The sequence below is a fragment of the Octopus sinensis genome, linkage group LG25 (assembly GCF_006345805.1).
Source record: "Octopus sinensis linkage group LG25, ASM634580v1, whole genome shotgun sequence".
Taxonomy (NCBI): domain Eukaryota; kingdom Metazoa; phylum Mollusca; class Cephalopoda; order Octopoda; family Octopodidae; genus Octopus; species Octopus sinensis.
The window spans coordinates 8,510,045-8,523,675 of record NC_043021.1 but is presented as its reverse complement, the minus strand read 5'-3'; the positions used below and the strand labels follow the sequence as shown (position 1 = coordinate 8,523,675).

Sequence of the window (13,631 nt, the reverse complement as noted above, 5' to 3'; positions counted from 1 at the left end):
TGCATTAAAAATGGGAAAAAAATGATGGTAAGTTTTTTTTAAATCGTTGACGCATCGTAGACATTTTTAGAGAGTTACTTCCCTTATTTAATAGCGAAAAAAATGCGTTAAAATGGAAAAAATGATGGTAATTTTTTTTTTAAATCGTAGACTCATCGTAGACGCGCGCTAATACCCAGAAGGGCTTGATATGAATCACGACTATAAGATAAAATGCACCGCAAAATGTGGGAGTAGTTAGGAATCTAAATCGTAGGAGACAGACACACAACCTTACTTTTATATATAAAGATATATATATATATATATGCAGCACGAAGTTTTGTCAGTGAACAGGTCGTGGTTTCAAAGCGACGAAAATATTTTGACACAAATTAAATTCGAATGTTGAAGTGAATCTAACGGTTGTTTGTGTGTTCTTTATATGGCTTATAAACATCTTCCACACTGCAATTGTTGTTGTTTTTGTTTCAGCACACGATCTCAGCTCAAGTCACTTGTTGTGCAAGTGCATCTCACGTAATATATATATATACATATATATATATATATATGTATAGGCACGAACATCGATGTGAAGATGGTGAGTTTAGCTACTTTTCTATTTTTACCAAGCACTCCGCTTCTCATAATTTACATTTCTCCCCACCATCCCTCACTATCTTTTTGCCTTTCTGTCTGTTGTTATTATTATTATTGTTGTTGTTGTTGTTGTTGTGGTTATTATTATTATTATTATTATTATTACTATTACTATTATTGTTGTTGTTGTTATTATTATTATTATTATTATTATTATTACTATTATTGTTGTTGTGGTTATTATTATTATTATTATTATTATTACTATTATTGTTGTTGTTGTTATTATTATTATTATTATTGTTATTATTATTATTATTAGTAGTAGTAGTAATAGTAGTAGTATCATTATTATTATTGTTGTTGTCATTATTATTATTATTATTATGTCTCTCACTCTTTCTCTCCCTCCCCTCTCTCTTTCTCCCTCCCCTCTCTCTTTCACTCTCTTCTCTCTCTCTCTCTCTCTCTCTCTCTCTCTCTCTCTCTCTTGCTCTCTCAATTTTTAATTTCCTTTCTTTTCAATTTCTCCCTTCTTCCTCTTCCTCAAACTCCTTTTTCACATTTGTTTCCTGTCCCTTAATTCCTCGTCGACTTCTTTCATATTCACTACAAATAAGCCTCTCCCATCCCCTAGCCACCACTACCACCACTACCACCACCACCACCAACACCACCACTTTCATCATCATCATCATCATCATCATCATCAACAGCAGCAGCAGAGCAGCAGCAGCAACAACAGCAATAACAACGCAACCATTCTTTTCCTCCCCTTTCTTTTTCTTCTATCATTAATACATTAATCCCTCGCCATATCGCGCTTCACTTATCGCGGTTTATCACTGAAGCTTACGTGGACCCTCAGTGGTGCTGTTTTGCGTTTATAATTAAATAAATATTCTTTCATTCTTTTTACTTCTTTCAGTCATTTGACTGCGGCCATGCTGGAGCCCCCCGCGTTTAGTCGAGTAAATCGACCCCAGGACTTGTTCTTTGTAAGCCCAGTACTTATTCTATCGGTCTCTTTTGCCGAACCGCTAAGTTACAGGGACGTAAACACACCAGCATCGGTTGTCAAGCAATGCTTAGGGGGACAAACACAGACACACAAACATACACACACATACATATATACATATACATATATACGACAGGCTTCTTTCAGTTTCTGTCTACCAAATCCACTCACAAGGCTTTGGTCGGCCCGGGGCTATAGCAGAAGACACTTGCCCAAGGTGCCACGCTGTGGGACTGAACCCGGAACCATGTGGTTGGTTAGCAAGCTACTTACCACACAGCCACTCCTGCGCCTATATATATACACGACAGGCTTCTTTCAGTTTCCGTCTACCAAATCCACTCACGAGGCTTTGGTTGGCCGAGGCTATAGTAAGTAGAAGAAACCTGCCCAACGTGCCACGCAGTGGGACTGAACTCCGAAGCATGTGGTTGGGAAGCAAGCTACTTACCACACAGCCACTCCTAAATTACAAAAATAATAAAAAAAAAAATATCCAGTACAGTACTGTTTCTACTTCGAGGATTTTCACCTATCGCGGGTGGGATGGGGAGGGGGGCTTCTAGAACGTAGCACCCGCGATAGTCGAGGGATTATTGTAAAGAAATACCAAGACGACTAACAGAACTACTACAACAACAACAACAATAACTACTACTACTACTACTACTACTACTACTACTGCTACTGCTGCTGCTGCTGCTGCTGCTGCTGCTGCTGCTGCTGCTGCAAGACGAGGTCCATTCCAAGTGAATACGCAAAGATGGTATTAAAAAGAAATTAAGGCGGCGAGCTGGCAGAAACGTTAGCGTGCATGGCGAAATGCTTAGCGTTATTTTGCCTGCCGTTACGTTGTGAGTTCAAATTCCGCCGAGGTCGACTTTGCCTTTCATCCTTTCGGGGTCGATAAATTAAGTACCAGTTACGCACTGGGGTCGATGTAATCGACTTAATCCATTTGTCTGTCCTTGTTTGTCCCCTCTGTGTTTAGCCCCTTGTGGGTAGTAAAGAAATAGGTATTTCGTCTGCCGTTACGTTTTGAGTTCAAATTCCGCCGAGGCCGACTTTGCCTTTCATCCTTTCGGGGGTCGATAAATTAAGTACCAGTTACGCACTGGAGTCGATGTAATCGACTTAATACCTATGTCTGTCCTTGTTTGTCCCCTCTGTGTTTAGCCCCATGTGGGTAATAAAGAAATAGGTATTAAAAGGAAATAAGATAAATGATGGCCTTCTCCACTGATATTCACTTGGAAACCTTTCTTTAATACTCACACCGCGAAAGCTTCTCACGAAGTCTTTTATTTCATTTGCTGTGTATTATATTTTATATTTATTTGTTATGTTTTATTATATCTTATTTCTATTTATCTAATTCTTGGTTGCTGTTCCTTATCTTTGCGATTCTAAGGAGGCTTTCGGTTGAGCGGAAGATATCTACACATGTGCTCGTTGATAGGTGAACAAGAATCTTTGTATATCTATCTACGTGTGTGTGTGTGTGTGTGTGTGTGTGTGTGTGTATGTGTGTTCGCGTGTGTGCATGTGTGTGTGTGTCTGTTTGTTGCATGTGTGTGTGTGTCTGTTTGTTGCGTGTGTGTGTATGTGTTTGCATGTGTGTGTGCATGTGTGTTTGCATGTGTGTGTCTGTCTGTTTGTTGCGTGTGTGTGTGTGTATGTGAGTGCGTGTGTGTGTGTGTTTGCATGTGTGTGTGTCTATCTGTGTGTTGCGTGTGTGTATGTGAGTGCGTGTGATTGTGTGTGTGCATGTGGTGTGTGTGTCTGTTTGTTGCGTGTGTGTGTGTATGTGAGTGCGCGTGTGTGTGCATGTGTGTTTGCATGTGTGTGTGTCTGTCTGTTGTGTGTGTGTGTGTATGTGAGTGCGTGTGCGTGCGTGTTTGCATGTGTGTGTGTCTATCTGTTTGTTGCGTGTGTGTGTGTATGTGAGTGTTTGCGTGTGTGTGTGTCTGTCTGTTTGTTGCATGTACGTGTGTGTGTGTGTGTGTGTAAATAAGCATTCTACCTCCAGATACTCAACACACACACACACACACACAGTTGCATGTGTGTGTGTGTGTGTGTGTGTGTTTGTGTGCATTACCCCTCGCGTTGCAGAATGCATGTTTCGTAATAGTCATCCCGTAACGCAAAATTCCATAATGCAAAATTAATTTTCCATTGAACCCCTCTTGTCCTGCCTATTCCATCCACTCCCTGTAACGTGGTGTTTGGTACCATAACGTAGTAGTTACAAGATATCCAGGATTCTTCCTGAATCCTGAATCCGTATGGACTCTTAACCAGGATATTTCAGAACAGGAAATCTGGAAGTTCCAACTAGAAACATTTACTTCATTTTCTATAGATTCACACAGAAATATTTATTGTAAACAATAAATATAGGCGCAGGGGTGGCTATGTGGTAAGTAGCTTGCATACCAACCACATGGCCTTGGGCCGACCAAAGCCTTGTGAGTGGATTTGGTAGACGGAAACTGAAAGCCCGTCGTATATATATATACATATATATACTAGCAGTATCGCCCGGCGTTGCTCGGGTTTGTAAGGGAAATAACTATATAAGCATTTTTAGAGATGTAAAGTATAATAGCTATCTCAATATGGCTAACCACAAAGGGGGGGGTGTTACTGTAGCTTTTTATGTTCTGAGATTTAATAATAAATTTTTAGAGAGTTACTTCCCTTATATATGCCAAAAATGCATTAAAAATGGGAAAAATTGATGGTAAATTTTTTTTAAATTGTAGACTCATCGTAGACGTGCGCTAATACCCAGAAGGGCTCGATATGAATCACGACTATAAGATACCCGGTTTGTTTAAAACTGCACCGCAAAATGTGGGAGTAGTTAGGAATCTAAATCGTAGGAGACAGACAGCACACAAACTCACTTTTATATATAAAGATATGTGTACGTGTATGTTTGTGTGTCTGTGTTTGTCCCACTAGCATTGCTTGACAACTGATGCTGGTGTGTTTATGTCCCCGTCACTTAGCAGTTCGGCATAAGAGACTGATAGAATAAGTACTGGGCTTAAAAAGAATAAGTCCCGGGGTCGAGTTGCTCGACTAAAGGTGGTGCTCCAGCATGGCCGCAGTCAAATGACTGAAACAAGTAAAAGAGTAATTATGTAACTATAAAGAGAATGTGACTTCAAATAACAATAAAGATGATGAACACAAAATAATGGGTTATCAACATGGAGCAATATGTATGTCAACAGAATATAGCTTTCTCTCTTTTACATGTTTCAGTCATTCGACTGCGGCCATGCTGGAGCACCGCCTTCTAGTCGAGTAAATCGACCCCCAGGACTTATTCTCTGTAAGCCTAGTACTTATTCTATCAGTCTCTTTTGCTGAACCGCTAAATTACGGGGACGTAAACACAGCAGCATCGGTTGTCAAGCAATGGTGGGGGGACAAACACAGACACACAAACATATACACACATACATATATACGACGGGCTTCTTTCAGTTTCCGTCTACCAAATCCACTCACAAGGCTTTGGGTCGGCCTGAGGCTAGAGTAGAAGACACTTGCCCAGGGTGCCACACAGTGGGAATGAACCCGAAACCATGTGGTTGGTAAGGAAGCTACTTACCACACAACCACTCCTGCATCTGTATAGTATTTTAATTAAAAAATATGATGTTGCTATTGGAAGGTTTGAGCATCTCTTCCAGATATTACTATGACACATCAAAATATTTCCTTTAGCGGCGAGCTGGCAGAACCATTAGCACGTCGGGCAAAATGCTTGGTGGTATTTTGTTTGCCGCTACGTTCTGAGTTCAAATTCCGCCGTGGCCGACTTTGCCTTTCATCCTTTCGGGGTCGATTAAATAAGTACCAGTTATGCACTGGGGTCGATATAATCGACTTAATCCATCTGTCTGTCCTTGTTTGTCTCCTCTGTGTGTAGCCCCTCGTGGGTAGTAAAGAAATAGGTACTTTGTCTGCTGTTACGTTCTGAGTTCAAATTCCGCCAAGGTCGACTTTGCCTTTCATCCTTTCAGGGTCGATTAAATAAGTACCAGTTATGCACTGGAGTCGATATAATCGACTTAATCCGTTTGTCTGTCCTTGTTTGTCCCCTCTGTGTGTAGCCCCTTGTGGACAGTAAACAAATAAGAAACTGAAAGAAACCCATCGTGTGTGTGTGTGTGTGTGAGCACGTGCACAGGCGTGTGTGTCTGTATTTGTCCCCCAACTGATGTTAGTTTGTTTATGTTCCCCGTAACTTACCAGTTTCTCAAAAGAGATTGATTCAATAAGTACCAAGCTTAAAAATTAAAAAAAGGTCCTGGGGACAATGCATTGAACTAAAAATCCTCAAGACACTGCCCCAGCATGGCCACAGTCCAATGACTGAAACAAATAAAAATAAAAATAAAAAACAAAACCATCATCACACTCACAATGGAGAGACATTTCAGGAGAGGAGAATCAATTGTATCTTATCAAATTTTATTATTAATTACATTCAAACGAAAGAAAAAATATAAATTAATTTAATATGAAAGAAATAATAAAGTCATTAGTATGGCAGATAATTCACTGGTTGTAATTAAAGAATAAACTATGTTCACGCAACAACACACTCTAAATAATTTTGGGGTTTTTTTATTACTCAATGCTTTCAATGTTTTTGAATCTGAAGAATCCTGAGACTCCTCCAAGATTAAAGAATCACAACCATCACAGGAATAGTTCTGAGTGTGTTTCAAGATAACATAACAGAAATATGTCAATTTTTTTTTTTTTAATATTTCAGCCCCAATACAGACATTTTATATTTATGAAATATATACCCGAAATATTCTCTTTAATTGTGAATTGAGAATAGTTCTTTGATGTGACACCCTGAAATATCAAACACATTTCAAAACCTAATTCTATTGAATTTGGAGCAAAGATTATTTGCCAACATGACATGGCAGTCCTGGTTTAGGACGAATGTTGCTGTAATTTAGCCCCAGGAGACATTGTCTCCAGCTGGCTATACGACACGATATGTATCCCAATATTTTCGAACAAAGGAATAATCTTTACTCCGAAAGAATATCTCTTGTGAGATTTACAAATAGTAATTCTCTATGGAATCTGTCGAAACATCCTTAACCCTTTCGTTACTGTATTTCTTTTGTGATGCTCTGGGTTTCTTTCAATTACTTTAAATATAACAAAGAATTTAGTAAAATTACTTAGTTATCATTCAGCTTGTGTTAGGAACATAAACTGTGACTAAGGATTGGTGGAAGATTTTAATTCAGAACTTTTGAAAACAAGACATTTGTACTCAGAGCCAGAGCTGGTTTCAGCCAGGTTGGTATCGAAAGGGTTAAATATAGCAAAGAATTTAGTAAAATAATTTGGTTATCATTCAGCTTGTGTTAGGAACATAAATTGTGGTTAAGGTTTGGTGGAAGATTTTAATTCAAAACTTATGAAAACAAGACATTTGTACTCAGAGTCAGAGCCGGTTTCAGCCGGGTTGGTATCGAGAGGGTTAACTGAAAACTTTCAGTTTGCCTATTACAGTGAAGATAACAAAACTAAGATGGTTTCCTTTGGTGATTCTCATAACATTAACAGTACTGACAGTTTTCCAATGAAACAAAAGAATTTCTAATTCTATTTAGAGAGAATATCAGTTATTTCAGGACAGCTATTCCTTTTAGGAGTATCACTAGAACAGTTCGAATTTGTAATACTACAGTCCTGTGATGAGGCTTGGATAATACTGGTGTTATACAAATCTATATCTTCTATTTCTTTGAAATCATAATTATAATTATCTGTAGCTCCATCTTCTCCTAGATTCTCAAGTTGCTCACATTGCCTCCGATGCTGTAGTTGTTCCTCTGCTCTTCCTATGTCTTCTCTTTGTTGATATTGCTGTTGTTGATGTTGTAGCCTTTGATATCGCCTGTTTGACTGGTCATTAAAGGAAGCATATTTTCTCGTTATGATACCTGAATCCAATGAGGTTCTCCGTTTAAGTCTTTGCAATGCAGGTCTATTTGCAGAACCATTGTTCACTTGGTAACTTCCTGAAACACCAGGAATTTGCAATCTTTGTGCCCTAAAGTTCTGCAAATAAGGTACTGCTGACTTCCTCCTTCGTACATATTCATCGGTCATAGTTACATGGCATTCTGGCATTTGCTCAAGACTTCTAGAATCTTCAGGTATATTGAAGATTTGTTCCACCTTCATCGTGTTTGATTCCGTATCAAGGTAATAATAAGCTATAGTAGCATCGTTATTGTTGGCTGCTTCCAGCCAGAGTTTGAATTGGTCCAACACAGCATCACTAACGCCATCCTGTATTTGGTTACAATTTCTCATGCTGTTCAGTGCTGATACTGGGTCTTTGGATGTCTGTTCCCTGTAAACTGTTGCAGTGTCGTAGGTGCCGCCAGACAACTCTGTAGAAGTTTGGAAGGTTTCTTCTTTGGGAAAACCTTCGCAGTTCATTACCAGATTAATATCAATAGCAGAAGATGGCAATTCTATATTGGTTTGGTTCATCTGGAAGTTGTCCTCGGTAAAGGCACAATGATATTCCAGCCTGCGGAACGAGAAACAAAAAGAAAATAATTATATAAAAGAGAAACTGTATTAAAAGAATAAACATGTAAAAAAATTTAGCTGTTTCTTTTAATTTCTGCATAGAATTATTTTTTCCATTTTCCACTGAGCAGATGGAGTTAACTCCTTTATGAAAATGATGTGTGTGTGTGTGTGTGTGTGTGTGTGTGTGTGTGTGTGTGTGTGTGTGTGAGTGTGTGTGTGTGTGTGTGTGTGAGTGTGTGTGTGTGTGGTGTGTGTGTGTGTGTGTGCATGTTGCTAGAAGGTATTTTTACATATTAAGTGAACATGCTGTCCCACTATAGAACACGTTGGTTAAGGGTCTTCTTCTATACCCACTCAACCCAGAAGGGTCTTCTTCTATACCCACCCAACCCAGAAGGGTCTTCTTCTATACCCACCCAACCCAGAAGGGTCTTCTTCTATACCCACCCAACCCAGAAGGGTCTTCTTCTATACCCACCCAACCCAGAAGGGTCTTCTTCTATACCCACCCAACCCAGAAGACCAACATTTTGTGAGTGGATTTGGAAGGTGAAAACTATGTGGAAGCCCATGTATGCATATATATGTGTCTGCGTTTGTGTGCATGCGTGTGTGTGTGTGTGTGTGTGTGTGTGTGTGTGTGTCTTTGTTCCTACCGCTGCATGACAACTGGTGTTGGTTTGTTTATGTCCCCCATAATTGAGCAGTTCAACAAAAGAGGCCAATAGAAAAAGTAACACGCTTTAAAAAGAAAAAAAGTAAGTACTGGTGTCGATTTGTTCTATTAAACACTTCAAGGCGGTGCCCCAGCATGGCCGCAGTCAAATGACTGAAGCAAGTAGAAGATGAAAGATAAAAAATATGGTTGAAGAAAAATACTTTAAAGAAACCTTCTGCAAATTAAATGCCAAAACTGTAGGAGTTCATATATGTAATTTAGGGAGTTTGAAAAATTACCTGAAATAATCTTGACAATTTATAAACAAAAACTTCCTCTAAAAGTACTCAAAACAAGCAAGGGAGATAAATACAAAAACATCACTATTTTCTAACAACTGATCATACTGGAGTTATCTGCCTTAATTGTTGCTTTTGAGATGTTAAACATCACTTAGAGGCAGGTGTTGTTTCCTGAATGTATACATAATTTAAGTTTTACAATTCACTGTATTACATGTATAAGATCTTTCAGTATTTATGATGTTCATGGCTTATTAGGCTCAATAAAGTGTCATCCAACCGAAATGCAAATATATGGGAAACTACTACCTGTGTCATCCCTTGTGAAAGGTAGGAGAGTCCAGTTTGCTGGACATTGTTGTAGAGCTGAAAACGAGGCAATTTCTACTCTTCTCCTCTGGAAGCCATCTACTCGCAATACCAGAGGGCACACACTCTTCTACCCTGATGTAATCTCCAGGGATACAGGCATCCAGCAACAGGACCTCCGTAATGCTATGATGGACTGTGAAGTCTGGCGTAGCATGGTAAATTCCATTGTCTCGACCATGGTCGAACAATGAATGAATGAAAGTGGTGAGCAAAATGACTTACAGGTTTTAGCAACTGCCCTTTACTTCCTGACCTCATATTTCACCAAGATCTACTCATTCTTTTACTTTCCCGGGTTCAATAAAATAAAGCACCATTCAAGTACTGAAGACCAATATCACCAGCTATTCCCTCCACACCCCTAAATAAATTTACTGCCTCTGTTTAAGTATTATCATTTATCAGTAGTGATAAATAATAATAATAATAACCAGGCGGTGGCTCTCATGGCTTTTGATCTTAACTGATTGGAAGTGTTATCATGTACATTATTTTGTCTTGGTATAAAAGATGGGCTACAGCAAATATTCTGCTCAATATCACAGATTTGCTTGACCTAAACAAGTTGAGCATGTCCCTTGGTGACTAACAACATGTACATCTCTGATCACGAGCAGAAGTAGTAGGGAAGCATCATAGCCATGTGTTGAGAGGAATCCTTTGGGATCCTTAAATAATATTTATTCAGGAACCTTATGAGAGGGATGGTCTACTCAACCTGAAGAAAATTCTAACTGGGCCCTTACCTGTAGGGTCATGTGCTGTTTATCTTGATATAAGATCACCATGTCACACACATATGGTTGTGATGTTTAAGTAATCATAATGGTTATATTGGGCTTCATATATTTGTAGGAAGGCGGTGAGCTGGCAGAAACGTTAGCACGCCGGGCGAAATGCGTTGCCGTATTTCGTCCGCCGTTACGTTCTGAGTTCAAATTCCGCCAAGGTCGACTTTGCCTTTCATCCTTTCGGGGTCGATAAATAAAGTACCAGTTACGCACTGGGGTCGATGTAATCGACTTAATCCCTTTGTCTGTCCTTGTTCGTCCCCTCTATGTTTAGCCCTTTGTGGGCAGTAAAGAAATATATATTTGTACCCGTGTCACTTTGTTGGCATGCACTGATCCCTCACTCAATAATGATGATGATGATGATACTCGTAATAATAATAATAATAATAATAATAATAATAATAATAATAATGGTTTATAATTCTAGCACAAAGCCATCAATTTTAGGGGGTGAGATATTCGACTAGACTAACCCCAGTTCTTGACTAGTACTTTATTTTATCAACACTGGGAAAATGTTACATACCAGTTAAGTACCAGAGTTGATACAATCGACTACCCCCTCCCCCAGTGTGTGTGTGTGTGTATATTATAAACAAACTTTGGAAGCATCAAATGCGGCTGGTATTTTGCAAACAAGAAAGTAAATTTAGAAGGCGGCGAGCTGGCAGAAACGTTAGCACCCGGGCGAAATGCGTAGCCGTATTTTGTCTGCCGTTACGTTCTGAGTTCAAATTCCGCCGAGGTCGACTTTGCCTTCCATCTTTACGGGGTCGATAAATTAAGTACCAGTTACGCACTGGGGTCGATATAATCGACTTAATCCGTTTGTCTGTCCTTGTTTGTCCCTTCTGTGTTTAGCCCCTTGTGGGTAGTAAAGAAATGGGTATTTTGCAAACAAGAAAGTAAATTTAGTATATATATATATATATTATATATATATATATATACACACACATACACCACACAATATTTACGTTGTTCAATAATGATACAGTCTTAGAGTATTGTGACAAGAATATTGTGAGGTAGAAAGAAAATATCATATGGGAGTTATAGCGAATGTCATGGTACCATTACCATCACCACCATCTTCATCATCAACGTTGTCGTACTTACTTTGTTTCGTACTTGTGATGTTTATGGAAAAGGTTGTTGATGAAATGAGGCAATTCTTCAATAATTTTGTCAAAGTCCTGGTGAACCTGTGGTATGCACTTTAGGCACCTGAAATATAAAAAAAAAAATACAAATGAATGGTGGGAGCGACATGACAGCCTCTTGTTCACAAAATTTATATCAACATAGATCACTGTTGAAGGGGTTTTTTTTAGAAGGGGAGAATAGATTGCCCTGACAGTCTGTCTGTGTATTTCCCTTTGGCACTGGTCCTGACGTTAAAGCTATATCAGCTGGTATTTGCCTCTGAGTGCGTGTATGTATGTGGGGAGTATGAACGTGCATGTGCTACTGCAGGTGTGTGCGTGCGTGAGTGTGTGTGTGTGTGTGTTTAGGCATGCATATGTGTGTGTGTATCAGTATTATTGTGGGTGTAATCTCATGACGAAATTTTGAGGCAGCTACTCATGGTATGGTGGAAGCACGTGGCTTAGTGGTTAGGGTGTCAGAATCATGATCGTAAGATTGTGGTTTCGATCCCTGGACCGGGCGATGCGTTGTGTTCTTGAGCAAAACACTTCATTTCACATTGCTCCAGTCCACTCAGCTGGCAAAAATGAGTAATGCTGCGATGGACTGGCGTACCGTACAACTGGGGTACACATATGCCATTGAAACCGGAAAACCAGGCCCATGAGCCTGGCTAGACTTTAAAAGGGTGCATATGTGGAGGCACACTGGCCCAGCGGTTAGGGCAGCAGACTAAAGGCAGTGCTCCAGCATGGCCGCAGTCAAATGACTGAAACAAGTCAAAGAGTAAAAGAGTAAAAGAACCATTCCAAAATTTAACAATAAATAAATGACAGTTTGGAAAAATATCTGGAGATTCCATCAGCATGAAGGAGTCAGACACTGACGGTATCATCTTAGAAAAACTGCATCGTCAGAGAGGAGGATAATGAGAAAAGTCATGAAATATAGTAGACCTACCTAATAAGGAATGAAAATAAAATATCAGCAGGGATAAGCCATGGCTTTATCATCATAGAAATGGCTTTGTGGATTTTTCCTTGGCGTAAATATTTTACAAAGCTTTTTTTATTATATATCATAGCTGATTGCAGCACTGAAAAACAACAGAAACGATGTTGTATATAATACACGAAACTAAGAATTATGTGTAGCGTTATGTTAAATAAGAAGTTCCAAAATTTAAACAGAACCAAAACAAAGGAAGAAGCAGAAATTTCTCACACACGACAGAATGTTGCTCATTCTTATTTCTTTATTGCCCACAAGGGGCTAAACACAGAGGGGACAAACAAGGACAGACAAAGGGTTTAAGTCGATTACATCAACTCCAGTATGTAAATGGTATTTAATTTATCAACCCCGAAAGGATGAAAGGCAAAATCAACCTCGGCAGAATTTGAACTCAGAACCTAATGGCAGTCAAAATACCTATTTCTTTATTGCCCACAAGGGGCTAAACACAGAGGGGACAAACAAGGACAGACAACGGGTTTAAATCGATTACATCGACTCCAGTATGTAACTGGTACTTAATTTATCGACCCCGAAAGGATGAAAGGCAATATCAACCTCGGCAGAATTTGAACTCAGAACCTAATGGGAGTCAAAATACCGCTAAGCATTTCGTCTGGCGTGCTAACGTTTCTTATTTCTTTATTGCCCACAAGGGGCTAAACACAGAGGGGACAAACAAGGACTGACAAAGGGTTTAAGTCGATTACATTGACCTCAGTACGTAACTGGTACTTAATTTATCGACCCCGAAAGGATGAAAGGCAAAATCAACCTCGGTGGAATTTGAACTCAGAACATAACGGCAGTCAAAGTACCCCTAAGCATTTCGTCTGGCATGCTAACGTTTCTTATTTCTTTATTGCCCACAAGGGGCTAAACACAGAGGGGACAAACAAGGAGTGACAAAGGGTTTAAGTCGATTACATTGACCCCAGTACATAACTGGTACTTAATTTATCGACCCTGAAAGGATGAAAGGTAAAGTCGACCTTGACGGAATTTGAACTCAGAACGTAATGACGGACAAAATACCTATTTCTTTACTACCCACAAGGGTCTACACACAGTGGGGACAAACAAGGACAGGCAAACAGATAAAGTCAATTACAGTGACCCCAGTATGTAACTGG

At 39.4% G+C, this 13,631-nt stretch overlaps 1 protein-coding gene across 5 annotated transcripts in view; it reads right to left on the bottom strand.

The window, feature by feature from the left end:
• Positions 1-7,042: 7,042 nt before the first annotated feature.
• Positions 7,043-13,631, bottom strand: part of LOC115224466 (patanin-like phospholipase domain-containing protein atgl-1) — a 55,462-nt gene continuing 48,873 nt past the window's right edge. For all 5 annotated transcript variants that reach the window (XM_036513435.1, XM_036513436.1, XM_036513433.1 and 2 more), the window contains 3 exons: positions 12,445-12,580; positions 11,455-11,562; positions 7,043-8,204 (listed from right to left, as the gene is read on the bottom strand). In XM_036513435.1, coding sequence (XP_036369328.1) covers positions 7,265-8,204; positions 11,455-11,562; positions 12,445-12,580 — 1,184 coding nt within the window. In that variant the 3' untranslated portion in view covers positions 7,043-7,264. The remainder of the gene's footprint in view (positions 8,205-11,454; positions 11,563-12,444; positions 12,581-13,631) is intronic.